Source organism: Malania oleifera, chromosome 1 (genome assembly GCF_029873635.1).
Source record: "Malania oleifera isolate guangnan ecotype guangnan chromosome 1, ASM2987363v1, whole genome shotgun sequence".
In the NCBI taxonomy this organism is placed as follows: Eukaryota; Viridiplantae; Streptophyta; class Magnoliopsida; order Santalales; family Ximeniaceae; genus Malania; species Malania oleifera.
Window position 1 is genome coordinate 1,321,724 of NC_080417.1, and position 26,635 is coordinate 1,348,358.

Genomic DNA, 26,635 nt, shown 5'->3' on the forward strand with positions numbered 1-26,635 from the left:
CATATTTATACTACTAGGATGTACCGTATACAACAAACGATGCGCTTCCTCCAGAATCGTCTTTCTGACCTCATCATCGTTCGGATTACACAACCTATTCCCAAACCTCAATACACCTCCTTCAGAGATGTTAAACCCTGCAACCAATCCCTGTTGTACCTTTTCCACAACCTCTAACTACTCCACATCACTAGCCTGCACGGCTTTAATACGCTCAAACAAAGTCGGTTGGATTACCAAGCTAGCAATGAAAGCCTGATGATCCCTAGATACCAACTCTACACCCAAGTTCTCTAGATCCTGTCTGATGTGATGCTAAGCTATAACTGTAAATACCGTTGTAGGTTCCAACTTCTGAATCAACGCATCAGCTACCACATTAGCTTTCCCCGGGTGATAACTGATAGTGCAATTGTAGTCTTTAATCAACTCAAGCCACTGTCTCTGCCTCATATTCAACTTTTTTTGCGTGAAGAAATACCTGAGGCTTTTGTCATCAGTAAAGATCTCGCATTGCACACCATATAAGTAGTGTCGCCAGATCCTCAATGCATATCTAACAGCAGCCAACTCCAGATCATGCGTAGGGTAATTCTTCTCGTATTCCTTCAGTTGCTGAGAAGCATATGCTACTATCTTACCCTGCTGCATAAGCACACATCCCAGACCTTTTAGAGACGCGTTGCTATAGATCACAAAATCGTCATCCCCCAAAGGAATGGTCAAAATTAGAGCAGTAACCAATCGGTGCTTCAACTCCTAAAAGCACTACTTGCAATCACTGGTCCACTCAAACTTCACTCTCTTGCTAGTCAATTGAGTCAGAGGCTTAGACAATTTAGAAAACCCTTTCACAAACTGACGATAGTAACCTGCTAATCCTAAAAAACTTCGAACCTCCTGCACATTCTTCGGCCTCACCCAGTCGACCACAGCTTCAATATTGCTAGGATCAACTGAGATTCCATCTCTAGATACCACATGGCCTAGGAATGCAATCTAACTCAACCAGAACTCACACTTCTTCAGTTTAGCATACAATTTCTTCTCCCGTAGAACCTGTAATACCAACCTTAGATGGTTCTCGTGCTCTTCCAAACTTCTCGAGTATACCAAAATATCATTACGAACCGGTCCAGGTACTCATGGAAAACCCTATTCATAAGATCCATGAACAATACCGGAGCATTTTTCAACCCAAAAGGCATGACTAGGAACTCGTAGTGGCCGTATCTAGTACGGAAAGCAGTCTTCGCAACATCTTCAGATCGTACCCTTACCTGATGATACCCTGACCGTAGGTCAATCTTTGAAAAGAATTGTTTCCCCTGTAACTGGTCAAAAAGATCATCAATACGAGGCAACAGGTAATAATTTTTCACAGTTATCTTATTAATCTCACAATAATCAATGCACATGCGCATCGACCCGTCCTTCTTCTTCACAAACAGTACTGGAGCTCCCTTGGGCGAAACACTAGGTCGAATGAATCCTCTATCCATTAATTCCTGCAACTGCTCCTTCAATTCCTGAAGTTCCACTCAAGCCATCCGATACGGAGCTTTAGAGATCAGTGTCTTGCCAGGCAGCAACTCTATCGCAAACTCCACCTCACGATCTGGAAATAAACTAGGTAAATCTTCTAGAAACACATCTGAGAACTCGTCGACTACCCGAATATCCTCGAGTCTCAACTCATCCCACGGCAGTTCCTTCACACAAGCTAGGTACCCCTGAAACCCATCCAAGAGTAACCTCCTCGTCTGTAGTGCCGATAGAATCTGTGGCGTCGAACGCACACACGATCCTACAAACTCATACTCTTGCTCCCTATGAGGTCTAAAAACTACTACTTTCCTACGATAGTCAATTATAGCATGACTGGAGAACAGCCAATCCATCTCCAGAATGACATCGAACCTCGACATGTCATATACCACAAGATTCGTCGGTAGCAGCTTCCCCTGAATTACCACTAGGAAGTTTGCTAACATCCTCCTACAGAATGATATACTTCCAGATGGCGTAGCAATAGTTAATACTTCGTTCATGACTTGGGTCTCAACCCCACATAGTTTAACAAAACTCACAAATACAAAAGAATGGGTCACACCTGAATCAAACAAAACAGAAGTTTTATTTAAAAGCAATAATAAGGTACTTGTCACTACGTTCCCCGCATACCCCTGCACCGTCATACTTCCCTGAGTCAAAGTAGAAAACTCTCGCCACCTTAGCATCACGTACAAAAGTCGGGAAATATTTATTAAAGAACACCTCCTTGAAACGGCTCCAAGACATTCCAGTAATGCCGGCTCTCTGCCTCTCCAGCAGACTCACCGCAGTCCACCAAGGCCCCGCCTCCCCAGACAACTGGAAGGTAGCGTATAGGACTCTCTGCTCATCTGTATAGTGGAGGACTTTCAAAATCCTCTCATTCTTTTCGACCCAGTCCTCTGCTATAATCGGGTCATGTCCCCCAAAGAACGTCGAAGGATGCATGCGTGTGAACCTCTCAATGGTGCACCCCGCAGCAGTAGGAGAACGTTCGCGTCCCCTCACACTCCGCCCGATCTCCCATAAAACCTGCCTTGTCAACCCTCGAGGCACAAACAGAGACTCATCACTTGCAGTCTCCTCGAAGCCACTCCCCAAGTTATTATCCTTGGGCTCCATTCTAAAACAGAATAGGAATCGGTTAGGACTCCCATACCACATACAGTTAATACAATTATCTAACACTAATCATGTTAACTACTCCCTGCCAGGTCCAGGTCTGTCCTATCACATCGACACGAAAGTCATCAATGATTTGCACTGAAATCGTCATTCTAGGAAAAATACGGAATACCACCGACAAGTTCTGATCTAGCAACGGAACAACCCCCAACCAACTCTACCCACATCCAATATCCTATATTCTGGTATGTACACACAATTAAGCCTAACCAAGTCTACAAAACCTAACAACCTAGTTAGCTCTGATACCAAGCTGTCACGCCCCGAACCCGATAATGGGACCTAGGGGTGAAAATGTAATCTAACATATCCCTGTATCATACAAACCACCCAGAGATACAGGACAATGGATGAGGGTCCGACCCTGTGGGGTTCCCAAGCACCCAAAACACATCCACATATAATCATATACGCAGTGGAAAAAAAAAGGGTCTTTCTACATATATATAGTACCATACCAGAGTCTATACAAAAAGGGAGTCTAGGCTCCATACATACAAAACGTACATCCGGGTGCCAAACACACTCCAAAATGGCAACCCGTGAAACAAAAGTCCTTGCACTTACCCAAGCGCTACCCGCAGTACATCGGCCACTATGCTCCCAACACTAGGACGCTAGTTCCGGTTACTCGAAGGGCCTATAAAAATGTACGTACAGTAGGGGTGAGACACATCTTAGTAAGGCAAACACAAGTTATATTAGTGTGTGGCATTCGAGTGTTATCATGACAGCAAAATATACACAATTAAAAGCATTTCCAGTATTTTCACAATGAAGTTCCAGTACAGTGCATACACGCACACACATGCATATACACGCCCATGATCTACCCGGTGTCGTCACACCCCTCGGCCCATAGCCGGTCTGCGATATCCGACGTTAGCCCATAGGCAACCCGCGATACACGGCGCCACCGGCACATGGTGCAGCCCCAGGCTCCCATGGCATTGTACCAACGCAAACTGGTGGATCCACACCCTTCGGTGATCAACCAGTATAGGCTCACGCCCTCAGATATAGAGCCGGACACTCTTTTCTACCTGGAACAATTCGGAATCCAGATCCTATTACATTTCAACAAAACACAACCATGAATGATCATATAACCAAACAATCCACACCCATTTGGTAATCCGAAATCATGTTTTCCAATCATATACATTTTAATACAAAGTCAAGGCACGACCATCCCTATTACACAGTATAAATCATAATATACAAACGGTTTTCAACAAAACTAGGGATACAACCTAGTACCCCCCTTTTCTCTAAACTGTAACATGAAAAACCCACAATTTTACCCGTCAAATCCCTCCAAATGAGTAACCAAAATGCACACAGGACCGTGAACCACAGTTCTACCAATTACGATTTAAAAAATAACCAATATAAACTGCATTCCCTTACCTTTCCCCCAAAAACCAATTCTGAACTCTACGGCTCCTAAATAGCGAACCGAGTTCTCAAAACCTACAAAAATGTAGTACAGAATACTCATGACTCCGTTCTTTACCAAACTACTGGATCAGAAAAGAAAATCGAGCCTTACCTCGATTTTAAGCCAAAACCCAAAAATCTCTAAAAGGAGATTCCGATCCACTATTCTCGAAGAGAATCCTTCCACGATCCTCGTGGTAACGTCGGATTATCGAATTAGACGATGAACGGCAAAGAAATCTAAAGAGAGAGAGAGTGATCCTCAAGTTCTAGAGAGAGAGAGAGAGAGAGAGAGAGAGAGAGAGGATATTTTTAGATTTCTTAGCTTGGAAGCAATTGAAAGGATATTTATAGTCCTTTGACCCGGCCGCCCTCGTTAACGAATGGCGTCCTCGTCGACGAGGCCACATGGTCATCTCGTCGACGAGACGATGGCTTCGTCGATGAACCTGATATTATCGGTTTCCCAAAACCTCTCGGCTTCTCCTCATCGATGAGCCTCTGAACTTCGTCAACGAGCAGCACAAGGCCTTCGTTGACGAAATCTAGCTTCGTCGACGAAGCCTACTCAAATCCCAATTTTACCCTTTTCTTCATTATTTAAATTCATATATTACGGTTCGGGTTCTTACAAGCAAGTCGAATCCAAAGTCTAGGTATCGGCTAAGTAACTGGAACCTGTAGTAATAGTCAAAAGATCCCCATCAAAAACTGATGAATTGCTCTCCACTACAGTTGCCTGCTCAGTTTTCTTCCTGTTCTTTTCCTCTAAATCTCTTTTCCTTCTTAGTCAGTCCTTCTTCATATGCCCTTCTTTCCCACAATAAAAACAACCACTCTTCCAGTTCTCATTCTTACCCCTAGACTTGGATCGATATTTCCCTCGATTCCAATTACCCTTACTAGAATTCCTGTCCCACTGTTGGCTAGACTCACCCTTGGCCACCAACCCTTCTCCATGTCCTGGATAATCTGGTTTGTGAAAATTCTCACTCTCCAGAATGGCAGTAGTCACCTCATCAACTATAAGAGTCTCCTTACCTAGCAGTAGTGTGGTTTTCAAAGTATCATATGAATTGGGAAGCGAATACAACATAATTAGTGCTTATCTTCCTCCTCAAATTTTACCTCAATACTCAGCAACTCTGTGATTATCTTATTAAAATAATTGAGGTGGTCTCTGACTTCTGTGCCCTCAGTCATCCTCAACTGATACAACTGTTTCTTAAAATACAATCTATTAACTAAGGACTTTGACATATAAATATTCTTTTCTAAAGTTCAGTTGATGATGTTTCATTCAACACACTGTATTTAATTTTTGGAGCTAAACTTAAGCAAATGGTAGTCACCGCTTTCATTTCCAGCTCCTTCCACTAATCATCTGACATGGTCTCTGACTTCTTGTCTTTCCCATACAGTGCCTTAATCAGTCCCTATTGGACCAACACATCTTTTACAGTGCTCTGCCACAAACTGAAATTATTTTTTCCATTAAAGGGCTCCACCTCGAACTTGGCCGTCGAAGTACTCGCCATTTTAAAAAAAATAAAATTTCTTTATCCTTTTTTTTTTCTCTCTCCTATGATGTCAGCACCTGTTAGGATGACGTTAGTGTGACGTCAACACTCCATGGGGAGGATCCGCGCCTCGACCCGACCCATTTTGCTCGACCCGGATCCTTAATCCACTACACGGGCGACCCACACATGTTCTAGCAGACCCAAATGCTAACCCGCGCCTTGACCCGACGAGTTCCACTTGGATCTGACCCGCAACCCAGCCTCTTGACCCGCGTGTCAACCCGTTGCATTCCGTACCTGACCCAATTCTGAATTCGGCTTTGTCACCCAATTCTGGAACTGTTCATCATGTTCTTTATCCGCGAAAATTTTATTTTCTTCTTTCGAATTTTTTTTCACACCTTCAATTGAAAAAATGATCCTCCTTCAATTGAAAAAAAAAATTCTGGAATAATTTTCTAGCACCTGATCTAAATCCGCGTACCTCAATCCAATATGAACAAACCACTTTGATCTTGAGCACTCCCGCAGAAAAACTACATATCCAAAAAATTTCTTTCAATCTAATCTGATCTATCAGATCTGCACCCAATCAAAACCGTACTTTGATACCACTCATTGACGCGCAGAAATTTTAATCTTCCGATCAACAAAATAAATAGCACAAAGAACATTCACTGAAAAAATGTAGACAAGATATTTTATATGGTTCGGCAAGATTGCCTACGTCCACAGAGCGTGTAACTGGAGAAAAATTCACTATGAAACAATGGCAGTATAGGATCTAATCAGACTCTCTCCAATCCCAAATCCCCTATACACCCCTTCACCTGTCAAACGAGTGAAGAAAAAAATCTTCCTAGAGAGAAAGCCCCCTCTAGTTCTCCTTGCACAAAATGACAAGCAAATACTCTCTTTTTCCCATGAGTTACAAACATATATATGACACCACACAACCGTTGGATTTAGAGACGATCCAACGGCTGTGATAAAAGCCAAAATAAATAAATAAATAAAAACATATTTTTTAACATCAGTCAATTCTATTTGTGCTTTCATAAAATGAATGGCTCTTAGGGTTATGGAGCTTGTGGACGAACAAATATAGGATTGTAAATGGGTACAAAAATTGTTTGTCAAAAGCAAATAGTAGTGAAGTATTTAAGGGACTTTTGATATCGAAAATTATGGAAACAAAAAATCAGAAATAAAAATAAAAATAAAAATGAAAATTAATGATATCTTTGGTCGATATTTACAAAATTAATATAAACTAAAAACTTGATTGAACAAATATCCATTTTAATCCTTAAATTGAACAACAATTAAGAAATATAATTTAAATAATTAGAGTACAATAATATAAAATTAAAAGTAAAATTATTATAATTATTTTACTTAATTATTATATTTCAAAAAGCACATTTTCATGCTATAAAAAGAATCTTATTATATATGAAAATTGAAAAATAGTAAAAATGTTTTGAAATGACTTATTTTTTAAATTTTTTAAAAAAATTAGAGATATTTTTATTTTAATTATATTTTAGATCCACATAGACATTTTTTAAAAAAAATAATAAAAAAATTAGTATAAAATGAACGATTTTATTCACAAATTCAATTTTTCAGTTTTCATTTTTAGATCCGAGTTATTATTTTCTAGTTTTCATTTTCTTAATTTTTGATAGTGATACCAAACAATCCCTAAATGTACAAATGTATTGACATAATCTACTTTTTATTGTACATAAACAAAAAACATGAACAAAAATGAAACCAAATAGACCCTCAACTTGTGAAGATGACAAATTATTTGAATTTTTTTTTTTTTTTTGTGTTGAGAAAATCTTAATGTTGAGCTATTAAAATCATACGGTTGACAACTTATTCTATATGCATTTAAAAGTGTCTAGCATCATAAATGAGGAAAAGGAAGATGCACCTAACTCATGGGCCTATCGATAAATAGCTATCATAGTTTTTGCCAATTCAGACAAGGTGTTGTAATGCTAGCTCATAATTGAGACTCAACATTTTGTCCCATTAATGATTGTCAACCTTTTAAGATCTCCCTAATAGATATCCACTGAGTGATCTCTCTCGTTCGATCTCTATTGAGCCACACCTTTGTAGGGACCTACAAACCGACAATGTCCACAGAATGACTTTCATGCCAAATGTAAAGGTTTTGATCCAACTCAAATGACACATTTTTTGCTTTTGCCCACTGAACTTTACGGTTTCATCTCATAAAAGACACTTTACAAAATTGGAACCTAAACTATTCTTATATAATTAAGATTTGTATAATTCACGTTCAATGTAAGTCCTTTTGGACTAATAGTATTTTTTTTTTTATTACATAGGAACTCCAACCATCAATAAGCCCTTCGGACCCCCTGGTGCGGCACCAAACCTACGGATTAGCGTCCTCCCCCTAAGTCTCGCTGATTAGGTAAAGTCTGGAATACGAACACGGCTTCTGTGCATCAGTTGGACGTTCGGCCAACCTGACCCCCGAGACACATCTCCATTACGTTCCACGTCTCCGCTGACTCACAGAGAACTCTCACCATCCACGATTCTCGCTGGCTCACAGAGTGAACTCTCACCATCTACGGTCCCCGCTGGCTCACAGAGTAAATTCTCACCATCCAAGGTTACAGCTGGCTCCATGAGTATATCTACTTGGAATTGAACTCCCGATACTCCGTCTTACGTGCTAATGTCTTTCCCCCGTGCCATGCCCCTGGGGGCGGACTAATAGTATTTTCAAATCATTTTTAGATGCGCAATCGCCAAATAATTATTATCATTGGTCCAAATTGCTTTTATATTATAGAGATTGTATAATCTATTTGTACATTATTTGGTGAAGGCAAATTTCATCTCGAAGAAAACGTGATTCTGCATGTCTTGAAGTATACTTTCTAGGATCCATTTCAATCAACGGATTTTCTTGGAGAAAGAAAAAGAAAGAAGAAAAAGAAAGGAGAGGAAAATAAGGAAAAAACTCATTTTCCATTTTGTTTTCCTTCTATTTTAAATTCTATTAAAAATGAAAGTTTGTTTTTATATGATTAAAAATTAAGAAAAATTAAATATTAATTATGCGTAAAATCAAAAGATTTTTTTATGAATTTAGTATATTTTCCATTTTCTTTCTAACTTTTCTCGATAACCAAACATAAAAATATAAATTTTTTAATATTTTCCTTTTTATTTTCTAATATTTTCTAAGATTCAAATGAGACATTAATAATTATTTAAAATTTTATGGTTATCCTTGCTCAAATATATTTTTTTTCAAAAAAAAAAGCCAAATTCATGATACAAAAAATGGAGGCATTCAACTAATCAACATACAAAGGACAACACCTTCTACCACGTCATCTGAAAGGTATCCTTCGGATACATAGGTGGGGTCTCGTTTCCGTTCGTCGTTAGTTCAACTCTAGAGTTTCGTTTGGGTTATTTCGTTTTGATTTTGATTCTTTTTTTGTTTTTATTTCTTTTGTTAGTTATGTTTAATTTTGTTTGTCCTAATTTGGTTTGTTTGTTTTAACTTGTAATCACGGTATTCCTCCGCCAAAAGTGAGGGTATATTAATAAATAAATGGAAGTATCGCCCTCTTTTAATAAAATAAAAAAAAAAAACATAGGTAGGCAGTCTCGTGACCTTACTGTTCAATTTGGTCAGCCTCAAGGTTGCTTCCAAAACCAAAATCTTATCTGAACACATTAATTAATTAATTAATTAAAATAATGGCAATATTAATGTGACATGTTTAGGGTTTTCATATTAATTATTTTTACTATTAATCGAGAAAAAGTTTAATTAGTTTCCAATCGTTTTTTTTTCGATTATCATTCTAAAAAAATTCTTACAAGTTATGCTATAGTTATAATATTTACAAATTATAAATACGTAAATAATTTTTTACATTATTTTTTATTTTAAATTTAAATAAATTTTTATAATCCTCTATGACTTTCTTATCTCTCAAAAATAAATTTTAAAATTTTTTAAAATTTAAATAAAATTTTTTAACTTCTAATTTTTCCTTAAAAAATATAAAATTTTAAGATATAATGTGTATATATATATATATGTAGTCTATGTTGATAATTAGTGTATATTATTAGATTAGATGTATATTTTTTAATAAATTTATTTTCAAGAATAGAATTCAAATACTATAGTTATGTTAGAAATTATTGTAAAAAATAATATTTGGTGTTTGCGCAATTTTTTTTTGAATTTAATATAATTGCGCCTACTAACTACCGTAGTGTCCATGTATCGAGAATTATTTTAAGAATAGAAGACAATGACCTCTCATGAGATTTTGTAAAAAGATACTAATTTTTCCTGAGATTTTAAAAATCTTACAAACCTCTAGTCAGGGTTTCAAAATTTCCATAGGTCTCCCTTGATATTAGATTATGGGGACAGTTATAGCAATTAAAACTCTCATCTTTTACAAAAATATAAGGGGAGTTAGTGTCAGTTTGTAAAATTTTTGAAACTTTAGGTGAGATTTTTGAGATGTTTGTATTAAGAAATTGAATAGCAATTCATTATCTTTTATAGTTCTTTTGGGTCTCGAAATGATGAAAAAAAAATATTAATGCAAATGTTTTAAAATGTGAATGCATATTTAATTAGAAAATTTTAAAAATTAAGTTAAAATGTTAATAGGTGTTTGAAGCATGTACACTTTTATTTTGCATTCTATTATTTCTTTTTTCTTTTTTTTGGCAAAAGACATTTACCTTCCTTGAAGTTTGACAAAACGACAAAAACCTCCCCCAAGATTTCAAAAATACCACACATTTCTCCTGAAATTTCAAAAATATCAGACTTCCTCTGAGATTTACCAAAAGACACAAACCTCCCTTAAAATTTATTTATTTATTTATTTATTTATTTTTTACAAAATACTCGTCTTTTTATAAATACAAAGTGAGTTTGTGTGTGCTAGATAAACGTCACGAAAGGTCTCTGGGAATTTTAAAAATTAAGGGGAGGTTTCCAAAAGTTTTGAAACCTCAAGAGGGATCATTTCTTTTTGCCAAATCTGAGCATTTACCTTTTTTTTTTTTTTTTAAGAAAAGGAAATATGTAATTTTTAATTCTTTCTAGAAGAACTCCTGCATTGCTAAAGTGCTAGTTATTTGGTTTCTTTTTATGGAGTGAAAAAATGGTAAGCTAATTTGACTAAGAAAATACCATTTTTAGCTTAGCTCTAGATCCATTTAACCTCCCAAAGAGCAATGGGAATTGGATTTTTCTCAATTATGCCACAAACTTGATTTTTTGATTTGGAAAGAACTAATCGATATGTTCTTGTCCCATATAAAAGCATCTAGATCCAAAATTAAAAGGTTTTCCGAGTGACAATGCATATAAGAGGACTTCGGGTATCCAAAATTCTCTCTAAAGATAATATATACCTTCTCTATAATATCTCTCTTTGAATATGTTTTTCTATCTCCAATATACCGATTAAACCAAATTGTACATGTTACAAATAATAACGAACGCATCAAAATGAGGAGAAAGAAGTAAAATCATATTTAGTAAACTAACCATCTTTCTTACTTTTACAAAATATCTCCATCATTTTCATTTCTTTAACAAATATAAAATTGATAAGGTTGAATTCAAATTCTTAAAATTTTTTAAAATTTTTTAATTTATTTTAATTTTTATGACAGTCAAAGGACATGTTCAAAAAAACACTATTTAGTAATTAATGATGGGCCGACAAAGACGAGCCCAAAGAAGGGCTGAAGGCTCATTGGGCCGAGGGAGAAGGCGGCAGTTGGGCAGCGCGCATCAGCTCATCAACTCCTGTTCCCCTCTTTGATTAGTCCGCCCTACCACACAGCAACCCCAACCCGTGGCGCACGTTAGCGAGGAGGGCAAAATCGGGAAGAAAATTTTCAAACTTTAAATCGAGGCTTTTGGAAGCAAAGAGAAAAGAGAGAAAGGTGGAGAGACGGAGACAGAGAGAAACTTTCTCTGTGTGTTTGAAGGCCACACGAAATTACATTGCATTATACTCATAAATCTCATCTCATCTCATCACATCGCATCTCATCTCATCTTGTTCAATCATTCTTTCTTCGTTCCAAATCTGAAAATCTTCGTCGACAAATTCTCAGAGCGAGGTACGAAGCGCAGAAGCAGATCGAATCCAAATCAATCGAATCGGAGATTGGAGGAGAAGTTGGGTAATAATAATAACGATAACAGAAGTTAGGATTCGAGGGATGTCGTGCTCGTCATCGTCGGCATCGGAGGAAGAGGACGAGGGCACCGACTCTTACCGCAAGGGAGGGTACCATGCCGTCCGAGTCGGCGATCCTTTCGCCGGCGGCCGGTACATCGCTCAGAGGAAGCTCGGGTGGGGTCAGTTTTCTACCGTGTGGCTCGCTTACGATACTCGAAGCTCCGTATGTTCCTTCTTCTTAATCACTGTTCATTTATTTCTTCATTGTTAAGTTTTAATATTTGTTTTGCGTAATTTTAATTGAATATTGTCTGAGAACTATTTTGGATTGTGATTTATTTTTCTCGTTTCATTTCTTTCTTATGTTATTTGCTATTTATTTATATTTATGCATTACGTGACGAACTGAAAGAAACAATTCACCTAAAAGAGGAAATGGGTTTGATCTCTGTTACACTACGCATGCTAAAGCCTATGTGCTTGATGTCTGAATAAAGTGCAGGTCATCCATACCTTCCGCTGAAAATGTTCATTTTAATTAGAGGAATGGGAGCGGCGAGATCGAATTCTTGGCTTTTTGGTGGAAAAGATTCTCGAACCATGCCAAAGAAGTTTAAGCCAGTTGAATGAGGCCTTAGGAATGGTTTTGATCTTTTAACATTATATGAGTGGTGTTATCTCGCCTTGCAAAAATTGTATTTGATCTTAGTGTATGTTTGCCGAAAACAAAGATCTTAGTTCTTTCCTCCACTAGCAGCCCCACTAGTCATCACGTATTAGTGCAAGATTGAGTAAGCAACTGATTCTTCATTTGCTGATTGTTTCAATTTGTCTGTTAATTTTCCTAAATTCAAAATTTCATTGATAAAATAGAAGCTTATCTCTTTAATTTTTCCTCTTTCGCAGTCAATCATTTTGCTATGTTGATTCCCTTCTTGCATTTTTTTTTTTTTGGGGTGAGAAAGATTCATGACTTACAATCTTCCTGATCAATTTTAATTAACAATGTTCTTCTCCCTACTAAGGATTTAATAAATGATACTTGCAGAAGTTCCTTTGAAATTGTTAATTAATTACTTAATTCCCATGAATCCATTATCTCTTCATGACTCTTGTGTATGTATTGGCGGCCTTCATTTAGACATGCTTTCTGTGAGATCACTATAATTATTTTTTTTTTTTAAATGTGCGAGTGTTACAACCTTGAGCATCCTGTGGTACAAATAACTTAGCTGTATATGAAATTGACCAAGAATGTAGTCTATCTTATATTCTCTTGATATAGGAGAAAAAATGCATCTTCAGGCCTGTTTGCTTCCTTCTACTTCTGGAATTTTGGAGTCTTTATTTATTTATTTTTTTTTTCCAAACCACAATTTATCTTCTTCTTGTTGAATCAATCCCCCCTAAATTGTACTTGGCATGATATTTCAACTTAACAGAGAGGACATAGACATGGACCAGTTTTAGCAGCTGCATTGGCAGAAATTGAAATGTGGCTTCACTGTAGAAACAGATGCTTGTTAGAGTTCAAAACATATGTGAATTGATGAATCTACTAAGAAGTCAGAGTTGTAATGTTTTTGACAGAAACGCACTGACATGCACACATTGTGGCTATCTATTAGTTTGACTTGCATCAATCACCAGGGGAGACTCAAACTAATGTTGTGTGGAGCAGTCTAATGGCTTGACTCCATCTCAGTGTGTTTTTTAAGCTCATAGTTTCTCTGAAATTGCATATAGGGGCACAACGTTTTGAAACATTTTTTCATAAGTTGGAGTGGGTACTCACAGTAGACTGATATGAGGTGTTGTATAAAGAAAACAATGATTTACAGGACACAAGCCAATTAAATAGCCTCTCCCATTGACGTGTTAGTCGATTGAAGTTGCTATTTATTAGTGGAGCCACACTGGTGAATTCCACAAAATGTTCAATTCTCAGAAAGAGGAAACTTCTTTGGCTGATGACTCAATTTTATGTGCAAGTTTTATGATTCTTTTGCTAACCATGTGAGCCATTTGATCATGCCAAATTTGATCATCTGCTTTTTCATACTTTGCTTGAATCTTTTGAAAAAACACATTCTTCTTGTCCTTTTGTCCTTTCTGTACGAATTCAGTATTTTAAATCTTTTGCATATTAATTTTTTAATGTTTTTCTCCTCCAATCCATTTTTTTTATTCTAATTCTGTGATTTTCTTTAGTATCCAACGCTCGCTTATAATTCATTCCTTTTCATGTTATTATGTTTTCATTTTCTCAGAAATATGTTGCTCTTAAGATTCAGAAAAGTGCAGCGCAATTTGCTCAAGCTGCTCTCCATGAGATTGAGGTTCTTTCAGCTATTGCTGATGGTGATCCCTCAAATTCCAAGTGTATTGTGCGATTGGTAGACCACTTTAAGCATGTAGGCCCAAATGGACAGCATCTGTGCATGGTCCTTGAATTTCTTGGTGATAGCTTACTCCGGCTAATCAAGTATAATCGCTATAAAGGTCTTGAATTGAATCAAGTTAGAGAAATTTGCAAGTGCATTTTGGCAGGTCTTGATTACTTGCATAGAGAACTTGGTATAATCCACACAGACCTGAAACCTGAAAATATTCTCCTTTTTTCCACCATTGATCCTGCCAAGGACCCAGTTAGGTCTGGGCACTCCCCAATTCTTGAGAGGCCTGAGGGGAATCCTAATGGTGGAGTTACCGTAAATATTAATGAGAAAAAGCTGAAGAGAAAGGCAAAGAGGGCAGTAGCTAAGATATCAGGAAGGAGAGCTTCAATGGGAGGGGTTCAGAAATCTGATAGATGCCTGGATGGGATTGATATGAGGTGCAAGGTTGTGGATTTTGGAAATGCATGCTGGGCTGATAAGCAGTTCACTGAAGACATTCAAACAAGGCAGTATAGAGCTCCGGAAGTTATACTGCGATCTGGGTACTCTTTCTCAGTTGACTTGTGGTCATTTGCTTGCACTGCATTTGAGCTTGCCACAGGTGACATGCTGTTTGCTCCCAGGACTGGACAAGGTTTCGATGACGATGAGGTAGGACAGGCCTCACTGTTTTATTTCTTTTTTGAAACAGTAGTTTTTCTGAATTCTGTTGTAAAATAATTGATTATTTGGTTGGTTTATGCAGGATCACCTTGCCCAAATGATGGAACTGCTTGGAAAGATACCCCGGAAGGTGAGCATGCTATCTTCTTTCCCATTGATTTTTCCTTAACATTTCTGACACCTCTTTCTCAATGTCCATGCACGAGCAGATTGCCGTTGGAGGAGTTCGATCCAAAGACTTATTCGACAGACACGGGGACTTAAAGAGGATCCGAAGGTTGAAATTCTGGTCACTTGATAGACTGTTGGTGGATAAGTACAAGTTTTCAAGCACCGACGCCACCGAGTTCACAGGGTTTCTGTGCCCCCTTCTCGATTTTGTGCCAGAGAAGAGGCCCACCGCCCAGCAGTGCTTGCAGCACCCGTGGCTCAGTCTCAGGAGCTCCTCTTCCCAGAATGAGGCCAAGAAGGAATCTGGGGTGGGGAAGCTGGATTCTGAGCTGAGCAAACTTCGGGTGAAGGCAGGTGAGTGAGTGAGTGAAGCATTGCTTGTGATTTTTCCTGGTTTGTCAAAAAGGACCCTTTTCTTTTCTTGGGGATTAACTAATATGTAAAATAGAGATGGGGGAGGAAACGACATGAGCAAGAAATTTGACATGATTGCTCATGTTGTTTGTATGTTTGGCAGAACAGTACTCATACGACAAGTCCCTACACCCAGCCCTAGTGGATGCTGACCTCAAATTCATACCTATATGACTTCTTGTGTTTCCAATTATTATGTGTAGAAATCTGAAATCGAAATCTGAAATTGAAATCTGGAAATCTGCCCTACCCACTTACTCTTTTTCCTTTTTTATCCCTTTTGACACTTTTGATGCTCAAATGACTTGATGGTACTGTGGCTTTTGAGTGCTCTATGGAAGGGGAATACCACGCGGTGTGTGTAGGAATATGAATAGCTCTTTTTCCATTTTTTTATTTGGCTTTTGAGATGAGTGGCATTTATTCGGTAAAGCTTAAAGCCATCAAATGATTAAACTTCTAAGTTGACGACACCTATGTGGTTTATTTTAAATTTAAGCTAAGTGCGTGCTGTATTCTATGTTTGGCAGGGTTTTGAATTTGAAATTGTATTAAATTTGGAGAAAATGTAATATAGAATGATGTTAAAATTTGTTTGAATTTGCTTAAATTTAAATTTAAGGTTTGAAATTTATATTTTTAAATTAGTGAGTCATTACAAATTCATATAAAAGAGATTAGGAGAGTGTCCGTAAAGGTAATGGCCTTTGCTACAATCATAAGAGAGTTGGCCTTTTTGTTAATATGATCAAGAAAATGACTATAAAAGTTTTAAGAATTTAATTATCTTCAATATGGCTTTGGACTTTTAATGCAACTATATTTGTGATTTATATCATTAATTACGCTCTTATCAACATTAAATTTTAGATTTTCATTTTAATTATTGTATTAAATAAGATATAATATAAAATTATATTATAATTTATCTAAATCAAAGATTCAAAATTCATGCTATCAAATGCAATATAAATGTCAAACGCTATATAAATGAAACTTTGATTGAAAAATTAAAAGAAAAAACTGTAATAAGGTTGATTAGATTCTATCTAATTCTTAAAAGTCAAATGAAAAGCTTCTCTTTTTTAGTATTTGAATCCGTAGTCCTCATAGAGTAGGTGTAGACTAGTGGACCCTACAACATGTCCTTGAGATGCTCTCAAAATATAAATTCCTAAAAGTTCTAATATTACCATATCAAATGCATAGTTAGTTTGAATTTGAGAGATGAATTTATTAAAAAGCGTTTACACGAGTACACGAGCATATAATGAAAGAGATAACAAATAGTCAGCTCCCACGGGCAGGGTGCGGTAGAAAGACATCAGCAAGTAAGAAAGAGCATCGAGAGTTTAATTTTAGGTAGATATACTCACGAAATCAGCAATACCTGTGGATGGTGAGAGTTTATTCTATGAGCCATCGGAAACCGTGGATGGTGAGAGTTCACTTTGTGAGCCAGCGAGGACCGTGGATGGTGAGAGTTCTATGTGAGCCAGCGAGGATCGTGGATACTAATGGAGATGTGCCCTGGGAGTTAGGTTGGCCGAACGTCCAATTGATGCACAGAAGCCGTACGTCTAACTGATGCACAGAAGTCGTGTCTGCATTCTAGACTTTACCCTGATCAGCATCAGGGAGACCTGAGGGTGGAAGACGATGATCCGTAGGTTTGGTGCCGCACCAGGGGGTCCAAATGGCTCGTTGGTGGCTGGAATTCCTATGTAATTCAAAAAAAAAAAAAGAGAACAAATAGTCCTAGAAAATGTGCAAAATAAACAAACTAAGTACGAAAATAGGGAGTAGGCATCTATTCCACCTAGCCATTATCTATGATCCATTTCCAATATGTCGATGTGCTTTTTCGTTTTCTTAGCCAATGTTTGGCCCCATTTGGGAGCACTTAAAAAAAAAAAAAGTTCTTCTAATATTTTATCACTTAAAATAAGTACTTTTATAAAATAAAAAATAAGTGATATTTGATTTGTATTATAACAAACACTTATCATAAAAAATGTTTTTCTAAAACTACTTTCGTAAGAACTACTTAAATGAATTTTGAAAAATAATTTAAGATAACTCTTTGACCACTCATAAGTGATAGTGTTCATAGGCGGGGTCAATTTTGTAAATATAAGAAAATTTAATGACTATTTTATAATTTTAAAAAATACAATAGAAGATAATTATATATTATTTTATTATGTATTATAATATATTAATTATTAATAAAATATAATTTAATTATGAAATGAAGAAGAAAAATCATCAATTTATTTAGATTAATATTAAAAATTAAAAATAAAAATTTAATTAATAATATTGTTTTAGCATAAATGTTATAAATATAAATTAAGAATAAGATTATTGTTAACGTAATTATTAATTAAATTGTTAATTACAAATTAATTATATATTATTTTACTATGCATTATAACTATTAATTATTAATAAAAAATAATTAAATGCTAGAAGGAATAAAAAGAACGATCTATAAATTTAAATTAATATTAAATAAACTAAAATTTTTAATTTAGTTATTAATACTATTTTTGACATAAATTAATATGATAATCATAAGTTATAAATATATATTAATAACAATATTATTGTTAATTAGTAAATAATGTTATATTATTTTAGTTAATAAAATATATTAAAATTTTATTTAGAAAATTAATATAATTATCATTTAAAATTTTTGTTTATAAAAATATTAATATTTTTATTTAAAATAAAAATACACATTAGTTATTATAATTCAATTCTAGATAAAACAAGAAGCGTTCATTATTTTAAATGAACATTAAATAAATTAACAAATTTAATTAGTTATATTATTTTTATCATAATTTAATATGATAGTAATATGTTATCAATATACATTAATAATAAGATTATTATTAATTTAAAATATTAATCTTGTATTCTTTTTTAATAAAAAATATTTAAATTTTAATTATAAATAATTAAAATAATTAATATTTCTAGTTTAAGTTATGTTAAAAATAATCATAGTACCCTATAATAAAAGTAAGTATCCAAATATCACTTATTTTAAATATAACCAAATACCACTTATAATTTTTAACACTTTTCCAGTTCAATACTTATTATTTACACTTATTAAATTAATACTTTAAAAAAAAACACTTCTGCATAAGTAATTCCAAATAATCCCTTAATATGTCAAAATGTAATGAGTCGAAAGTAAAATCAAATGAAATATATATATATATATATATATATATATATATATATATTTATGAAGAATTTTTAAAATGGTAAAAGACACTAACTTTTCTTAAGGTTTTACTAAAAGACACTGTCCTTTCCTGAGTTTTTAAAAATCCTAATGGCCTCCCTTCAGGTTTTAGAATTCATATAGAATTCGTTTTTTAGGACATTTATACCCTTCAAAACTCGTTTATTTTTTTGTAAAATATAAAAAAAAATATTAGTGTCTTTATGACAAAACTTAAGAGAGGTCTATGAAATTCTTGAAACATCAAAAGAAGTCTTTGAAAATTTTAAATTCTAAGCAGAGATGAGCGTCGTTTATTAAATCTCAAGCGATGTTTGTGCATCCTCTTTAAAATTATAAAGATAAATTCTATTTCATTCTTTCATAGGAAATAATTTGGACTAATGCATTTGCAACCCAAAACTCATTTTCTTCTTTTACAATTACAGGTGCATCTAGGAAAGAAAAACAAAGAGGAGGCCAAGGCAACCACCCCATCTTCTCCTTGTCGGTTCTTTGTACTGTTTTCTTTCTTTTATCTTTCTGTTAATGCTTATCCATTTATCCCTAAAGTAAGAGATAGCGAGGGGTCTGCCCTCTCTCTCCTCACTGCCCCTACAGTGACTCCACCTTTTTTTTCCTATTTTTTATTTTATTATTAATAATATTAACACGGGCTCACACGTGACAAGCGCTAATAAGAAGATGGGAATATAAAAATCCTTCATCCAATCAGCCCTTGTCATGTGGCCCATGTTTGCCGTGATTCGTAATTTTTTTTTATCTTCATTCTTTTTTCGTCTTCTTTCATAGGTATAGGTCGCATTCATATGCTTGCATTAATAGAAGTCATTTGGAAAATCATTTTAACCAATTTTCTATTTTCTTGTACAATAAATAAGATGTTCTTGTATCACTAAAAATTATTTTAAAAAGTATAATAATAAAATAAAATAAGTATAATTAAATTTTACTTTTATTATAATACATTCTAATTTGTGTTTGTTGCATTTTATTATTTTAATTATATTTTTAATTTTTTTCCATTCAAGGACAATATGGATGTACGTTCAATTAAGATTTTAATTTGTTTTAATTTTAAAATTATTGCCGAAACAAGTTGCCAATTCTTTTCTTTTAAAAAAAAATATATGTATTTTTTCATTTCTTGTTTCAATTCAATCTTTTAATAATAAACGGTACTTTTAAAAGATACATTTACAAAGCATTATATCAAAAACTTAATACGAATCTCAAAAAAAATCCTAAAATCTAATTAGATGTAGAGACCTGAACCCGGGAATTAAATAAGAAAGAAAGGAAATTTTCAACATGGAATAGCAGGCTTCATCAATGAAGCCAGTGTTCTCGTCGACGAAGGTCCTTCTATGCTTTGTCGCCGAAATTCAGAATCTCGTCGACGAAGAGATCCAAAACGTCCAGAAAATATCAAGCCAAGGGTTTGTCGATGAGGTCCTTCCTTCGTCGACGAACAACCTTCTATGGTTCATTGACGAAGGCACCATTTCGTCGACGAATTTGACCAGATCAAGTGGTTATAAATAGGATTTTTGTTTGCTTCTTCATTAAGAAATTTAAATATCTCTCTCTCCCCCCCCCCCCGGCCCGATTGTTCGTTGTTCGTCGCCCGTTTCGACGATCGGAAGATACCACGAGATTTAGGGGACAAATCTCCATGAGTCTAGCGGAGTAGATTCTAGAACTCGGGGAAAAGTTCGGGTTCGATTTTCTTGCGCCTCGAGTCGTTTCTAGGAATCAGGTAAGGGGATTATATTATGTCAGTTATGTTTAAGAGTTTTAACTGAATGGAATGTTAAAATTATTTTTATATATTTAGTTATGAATTTTCTAAGGTTTCTGGGTCTAGGGTTCGGTTAACCAACTTTATTTTCAAAACCAACCGTTTAAATTTAAATAGGATATTTTTAAAGTATAGTATAGGTCCTTATGAACATTTTCACCGTTTGGAAATCATTGTTTTAATCCATAAGCTTATTTTAAAAACTAACCAAAGTGATAGGGTTGTTTATCTCCATTTTTCCCGTAATTAGCTGTATATCTATATCTAGTAAAAATAACAATTTGGAGATATTTATACCCTAGTTTTATAGGTCCTTATGAACATTTTCACCGTTTGGAAATCATTGTTTTAATCCATAAGCTTATTTTAAAAACTAACCAAAGTGATAGGGTTGTTTATCTCCATTTTTCCCGTAATTAGCTGTATATCTATATCTAGTAAAAATAACAATTTGGAGATATTTATACCCTAGTTTTAGAAGCAGCAGTTATGCTCTAAAGCAAATAAAGTATGTATGAGTTAGCAAATGAAAACTTGTGTGGCATGAGTATATTTGTAATTGGCATTAAATGAGTAGGTTTTGTGTAATACTGAAATGTAACGATTATATGTCGAGATATGTATGATGGTTTTATGCCAAGAGATAAGATATGACAGCTTTATATGCCGAGTTTATGATACGCCGATTTTTACCGAACCAGTATCCAACAGATATGTAGCAGAAGTATGTATAGTTTGATGAAATAAATATTGAATACAGTTTTATATACGATGTAAATTGCTATATATGATAGTAGAGTCTGGTTATGATGATCTTATGTTATGAGCACGATACCGTAGCTAAATGTATGTAGAGGTGCAATCCACACACCGAGAGTGTGGATGGGAAAGACAATTGGCGACCTGGGTAAAATACACCCCAAAGGTTTTCTGGGGCTCCATCCGATGCATTAATTTCAGATGACTCAGCCTTCGGGCGTCCTTCGGGTACAGATTGAGTAGGCACCATCGTACTACTTTATGTTTGACTTAGCATTAATCGACTGGCTATTTGCTAAGTCCAGCTTTCAGGCAGCACAACCCGTCGTGAGGGGAAGCATGTCGCACGTGTATATGATGGTGTGACGACGCTAGTCCTATAGACCAATTTTTATCTTCTAAGCATATATGAACACAATTAGAAGGTATGTAGTGGCAGATCATGTTTTAATTATGTATGGATGTGTATGAAAACAATTAGAAACTCTAGTATGTATTAGATGATGTTTGTATTTCCGCTGTGTATGTTTATACATATTAGTATGGAACACTCGTTTTCCCTTGTTTGGGCGGGTTGTATATGTAGGGTATTAGAAGGTATGTATGTTCTATAGCACTCTAGGGCCACCTAGAGGGTCGGGGCGTTATAGATGGTATTAGAGCCATTTCTCAGTCAAAAATGTGATGAGATTCACATCGCTTGGGTTTGGTAATGTTCAGAGCTCTAGGTTCTGCAGATTAAGTTAGAGAGTCTTACCAGAGTTTAGGTTTCAGAGTAGGACAAGGATAGGAATGGGGATGATAGGACTTTCGAATTTTGCTTCGTAAGCCTGGAGGCGGAAATCCATTGGCGAACTTCAATGTTTTTCGGGATCAATCGACGGGTTCAGAAAATCATGACAATCCATTGACAGTTTTGTTTCCAAGTGAAAGGGCGGAACTTGAGCTAGGATGAGAGTATCATGTTAGCAAAGTATGTTGTCATTAGGGATGTTAATTTATTAAGATAAATTTCATAAGTATTGTAGTGATAGCAAATAGGTGAGGCACTAAGATTCTAAATAATTTTCTCGATTGTCTTTTCTGGATGGAGTCTAGGGATAATACTACTAACGCAGGTGGCAATAGCAGTAAGGGAGCCGGTCATGAGACTGGCAGTGACTCCACACTGGTACTACGAGATTTTGCCCAATAGCTTATGGCTGAGGTGGTGCAAACATCCAAAAGGTAGGATCAACCCATGGCTGAGTTAGGTGATTCTATCGAGAGGTTTAGTCAATTGAAGCCCCCTAGCTTTGTAGGGAGGACCGACCCGATCTGAGCAAAGAACTGGATTCAGAAAATCGAGAAGATCTTGGCTATTCTACATTGCACTGATGAGCAGAAGGTGCTCTACGCGACGTATAGGTGGTGGGTGAAGCCGAGAGATGGTGGGAATCAGTGAGCATGTTGGAGGAGCAGAGGCTAGTATAGGTGGCGATGTCACGGGACCGTTTTAGAGAGGAATTCTTTGAGCGGTATTTTCTAGCCACTCTCAGGAATGCAAAGATGGAAGAATTCATTATCCTGACTTAGGGGCAGCTAACGGTTCAACAGTATGCTGCCCGATTCATGGAGTTATCGCGATTTGCTCCGTTTATGGTACCGAATGAGGTGAGAAAAACTTGAAATTTTGAGAGGTGTCTGAAGAAGGAAATCCGAAAGTAGACAGGGATACTACAGCTTCAGGACTTTGCTACATTAGTGGATAAAGTCACTATGGTAGAGAAGAGCCTATAGGAAGACACAGAGGTTTAGATCCTGAAAAAGAGGCCAGCGCCTCCCAGTTCTTATTTTGGTGCGAGGCACGGCGCTTGGAAGAAATATGTTGATGCTGGAGGCCAGCGGCAAGAGTCTAGTGGAGGCACATTTCAGGGGACCTCATCTTCCCTTGTTTGTTCTACTTGTGGCAGGCAGCATGCAAGGAGGTGCATAATGGGTTCAGGTATTTGCTATCGATGTGGTAAGTCATGGCATCTAATGCGAGATTGCGGCACACCAGGGAGCAACGCACCCCTGCAGCAACCATATCGAGGAGGTGTTCAGGAGCCACATGGTGGTTATCAGAGCGGTATGACCCAGGCAAAGGTGTATTCCTTGACTCCTGGCGACGCAGAGAACACAAGAGACGTGGTGACAGGTAATATTTATATGTTTTCGAATAAAGTTGTGATATTATTTGATTTAGGAGCGATGCATTCCTTTATCGCCCAGGGATTCGTCAGGTTATGTAGGTTAGAGGCACAATTATTAGATGTTGTCTTATCAATGGCTGCACCGTCAGGGTCAATAGTTGTGTGTAGTAGAGTGATTCGGGATTTCCCAGTAGAGATTCAGGGAAGAGTATTACCAGTTAGCTTAATTATGTTTGAGATGCACAACTTTGACATTATTCTGGGGATGGATTGGTTAGAGGCCAGTTATGCTAGCAACGATTGCTGAAGACGAGAGGTGATATTCAAGCCTCTTGGGGAGCAGGAATTCAGGTTTGTAAGGTCGTGTGTGCATTCTGCACCACGTATCCTTTCAGCTATTCAGGCTAGAAGGTTACTCCAGGATGGATGCTCAAGGTATTTGGCGTTAGTGAAAGAAACGCCGAGAGGAGAACTTAAGCTGGAGGAGATTTCCGTAGTAAGTGAGTTCCTAGATGTATTTTCAAAGGACTTGCCGAGATTACCTCCTAATCGTGAGGTGGAGTTCACTATAGAGTTGGCTCCAGGCACGACACCAATATCGAAATCTCCGTATCGTATGACTCTAGTAGAACTGAGAGAATTAAAGGAGCAGCTACAGGAATAACTATATAAAGGCTACATCCGACCGAGTGTTTCACCCTGGGGAGCACCGGTGCTGTTTGTGAAGAAGAAGAATGGGTCGATGAGGATGTGCATCGACTACAGAGAAATTAACAAGGTGACTTTGAAGAATAAATACCCATTACCCAAAATTGATGAACTGTTTGACTAGCTGTACGGCACACAGGTTTTCTCCAAGATCGATCTGCAATTCGGGTATCATCAGCTGAAGGTGATATTGGAAGATGTACCGAAGACTGCATTCCAAACTAGGTATGGCCACTATGAATTTCTGGTTATGCCTTTCGAATTGACCAATGCTCTTGCAGCATTTATGGACTTGATGAACAGGGTGTTCCATGAATATCTAGATCAATTCGTGGTTGTTTTCATTGAAAACATCTTGGTTTATTCAAGGAATCCTGAGGAGCATGCAGTTCATTTGACAATAGTACTTCAGGTACTCAGGGAGAAGAAGTTTTTACTAAGTTCAAGAAATGCGAGTTCTGGTTAGAGTAAGTGGCATTTCTGGGGCATGTAGTGTCCAAAGAAGAGGTATTAGTGGACTTGAGCAAAATAGAAGCGGTAGTGGACTGGGTGAGACCGAAGAATGTTCAGGAGGTCAAGAGTTTCTTAGGTCTTGCAGGATACTACCGATGGTTTGTAAAAGGGTTCTCTAATTTATCAGGTCCATTGACATGACTCATAAGGAAGTATGTGAGGTATGATTGGATTGATGAGTGCGAGCAAAGTTTTCAAGAACTGAAGCAGCGGCTGGTTACTGCTCCAGTTCTGATCATTTCGTCAGGGGATCATAGATTTGTTCTTTACAGTGATGCCTCTAAGAAGGGTCACAGGTGTGTTTTAATGCAGCAGGGTAAGTTAATTGCTTATGCTTCTCTTCAACTCATAGAGTACGAGAAAAACCATCGACACATGAGATGGAGTTAGCAGTAGTAGTATATGCATTGAAGATTTGGAGACACTACTTGTATGGTGAAAGGTGCGAGATTTTTATCGACCATAAAAGTCTTAAGTACATTTTCATCCTAAATGAACTGAATATGAGGCAGCGTAGATGGATCGAACTAATAAAGGACTACGATTGTACCATTAGTTATCATCCAATAAAAGCTAGTGTGGTAGTTGATGCTCTGAGTCAGAAGTCAATTGATGTGTCAGTCTTAGCAGTGGAAGTTCAGCATCATATCTGTATGGACCTGGAAAGGTTGAGCTTAGAAGTAGTGGAAGGAAATCACCAGGCCTTCATTGCTAGCTTGGTGGTACAACCGACCTTACAGAAGAGAATCAAAATAGCTTAGACGACAGATATGGAGCTAGTAGAGGTTATGAAAGGAGTTCAGAATGGGTTAAAGCTGGATTTCAATATCTCGGATGATAGAGTATTGAGATTCCACACTAGGATTTGCGTACCGAATGACGCCGAGATTAAACGTGTTATTCTAGAGGAGACACACCGCTCACTCTACACAGTACATCCAGGGAGTACGGAGATGTACATGTGGTGGTCTAACATGAAAAGAGAGATCATCCGTTTCGTAGAGCAGTGCCTGACATGTCAGTAGGTGAAAGCCAAGCATCAAAGGCCAGCAGGACCGTTGCAACCACTTCTTATTCCTAAATGGAAGTGGGAGCACATCTCTATGGATTTTGTTACGGGGTTGCTGTCAGCACTTCACGAGCAGAATGTGATTTGGATTGTGGTTGACCGATTGACAAAAATAGCCCATTTCATCCCAGTGAAAGGCAGTTATTCCATTAATAAGCTCGCAAAGCTTTATGTTCGGGAGATAGTCAGGTTGCATTGAGTGCCGGTGTAATGCCCCGACTCTCCACGTGGGCCTGGGGTGCTACTTTAGTGACGTCTATGTATTTGATACCTCATTCCTCATATATGAAACACATATACATAGCAAAAATAAAATACAAAATCCTCAAATTATATTATCAGAGTTCTAATTATCTTTATACACAAATATCTCTATTTTCACATAATTACATCCCATAAAATTATACAAAAATAAAATCTTAATCCATACATACCACTTACATAAATTTAAACCACTAGCCCGGTTCCTCTAGCCTGCTAGACCTGATCCCTAACATTTCCTGAAAAGATAGTTTGTAAAGTAGGGGTGAGACACAATTCAGTAAGGGAAAGACTAAGTTAATTTTAGTGTGTGGCCAACATGCATTTAGTGTGCAGAAAATAACCAGTTCACTAAGTAAATAAACACATTTATGAAATCATTCTTATTTTACACTCACACAATTAGCCGAGGATAGGGGAGATTACCCACCTATACAAGTAACTTCCCTTTGCTCTAATACCATTGTTGTTACTAGGGCACTCACCTTTCTCAG

The 26,635-nt window shown here is 36.5% G+C and overlaps 1 protein-coding gene across 1 annotated transcript; it reads left to right on the top strand.

The window, feature by feature from the left end:
- Positions 1-11,549: 11,549 nt before the first annotated feature.
- Positions 11,550-15,831, top strand: LOC131151518 (uncharacterized). Its single transcript, XM_058102761.1, has 4 exons — positions 11,550-12,167; positions 14,215-14,994; positions 15,089-15,136; positions 15,216-15,831. Exons 1-4 carry the CDS (start codon positions 11,985-11,987, stop codon positions 15,537-15,539), a joined length of 1,335 nt encoding a protein of 444 aa, XP_057958744.1. The 5' UTR covers positions 11,550-11,984; the 3' UTR covers positions 15,540-15,831.
- Positions 15,832-26,635: the final 10,804 nt, after the last annotated feature.

Bases quoted from the DNA above. Each gene is read 5' to 3' on its own strand.
- LOC131151518 (XM_058102761.1), top strand. From the start codon at position 11,985: ATGTCGTGCTCGTCATCGTCGGCATCGGAGGAAGAGGACGAGGGCACC. The intron at 12,168-14,214 runs GTATGTTCCTTC...TCATTTTCTCAG, and splicing joins CTTACGATACTCGAAGCTCC to AAATATGTTGCTCTTAAGAT. The intron at 15,137-15,215 runs GTGAGCATGCTA...ATGCACGAGCAG, and splicing joins TTGGAAAGATACCCCGGAAG to ATTGCCGTTGGAGGAGTTCG.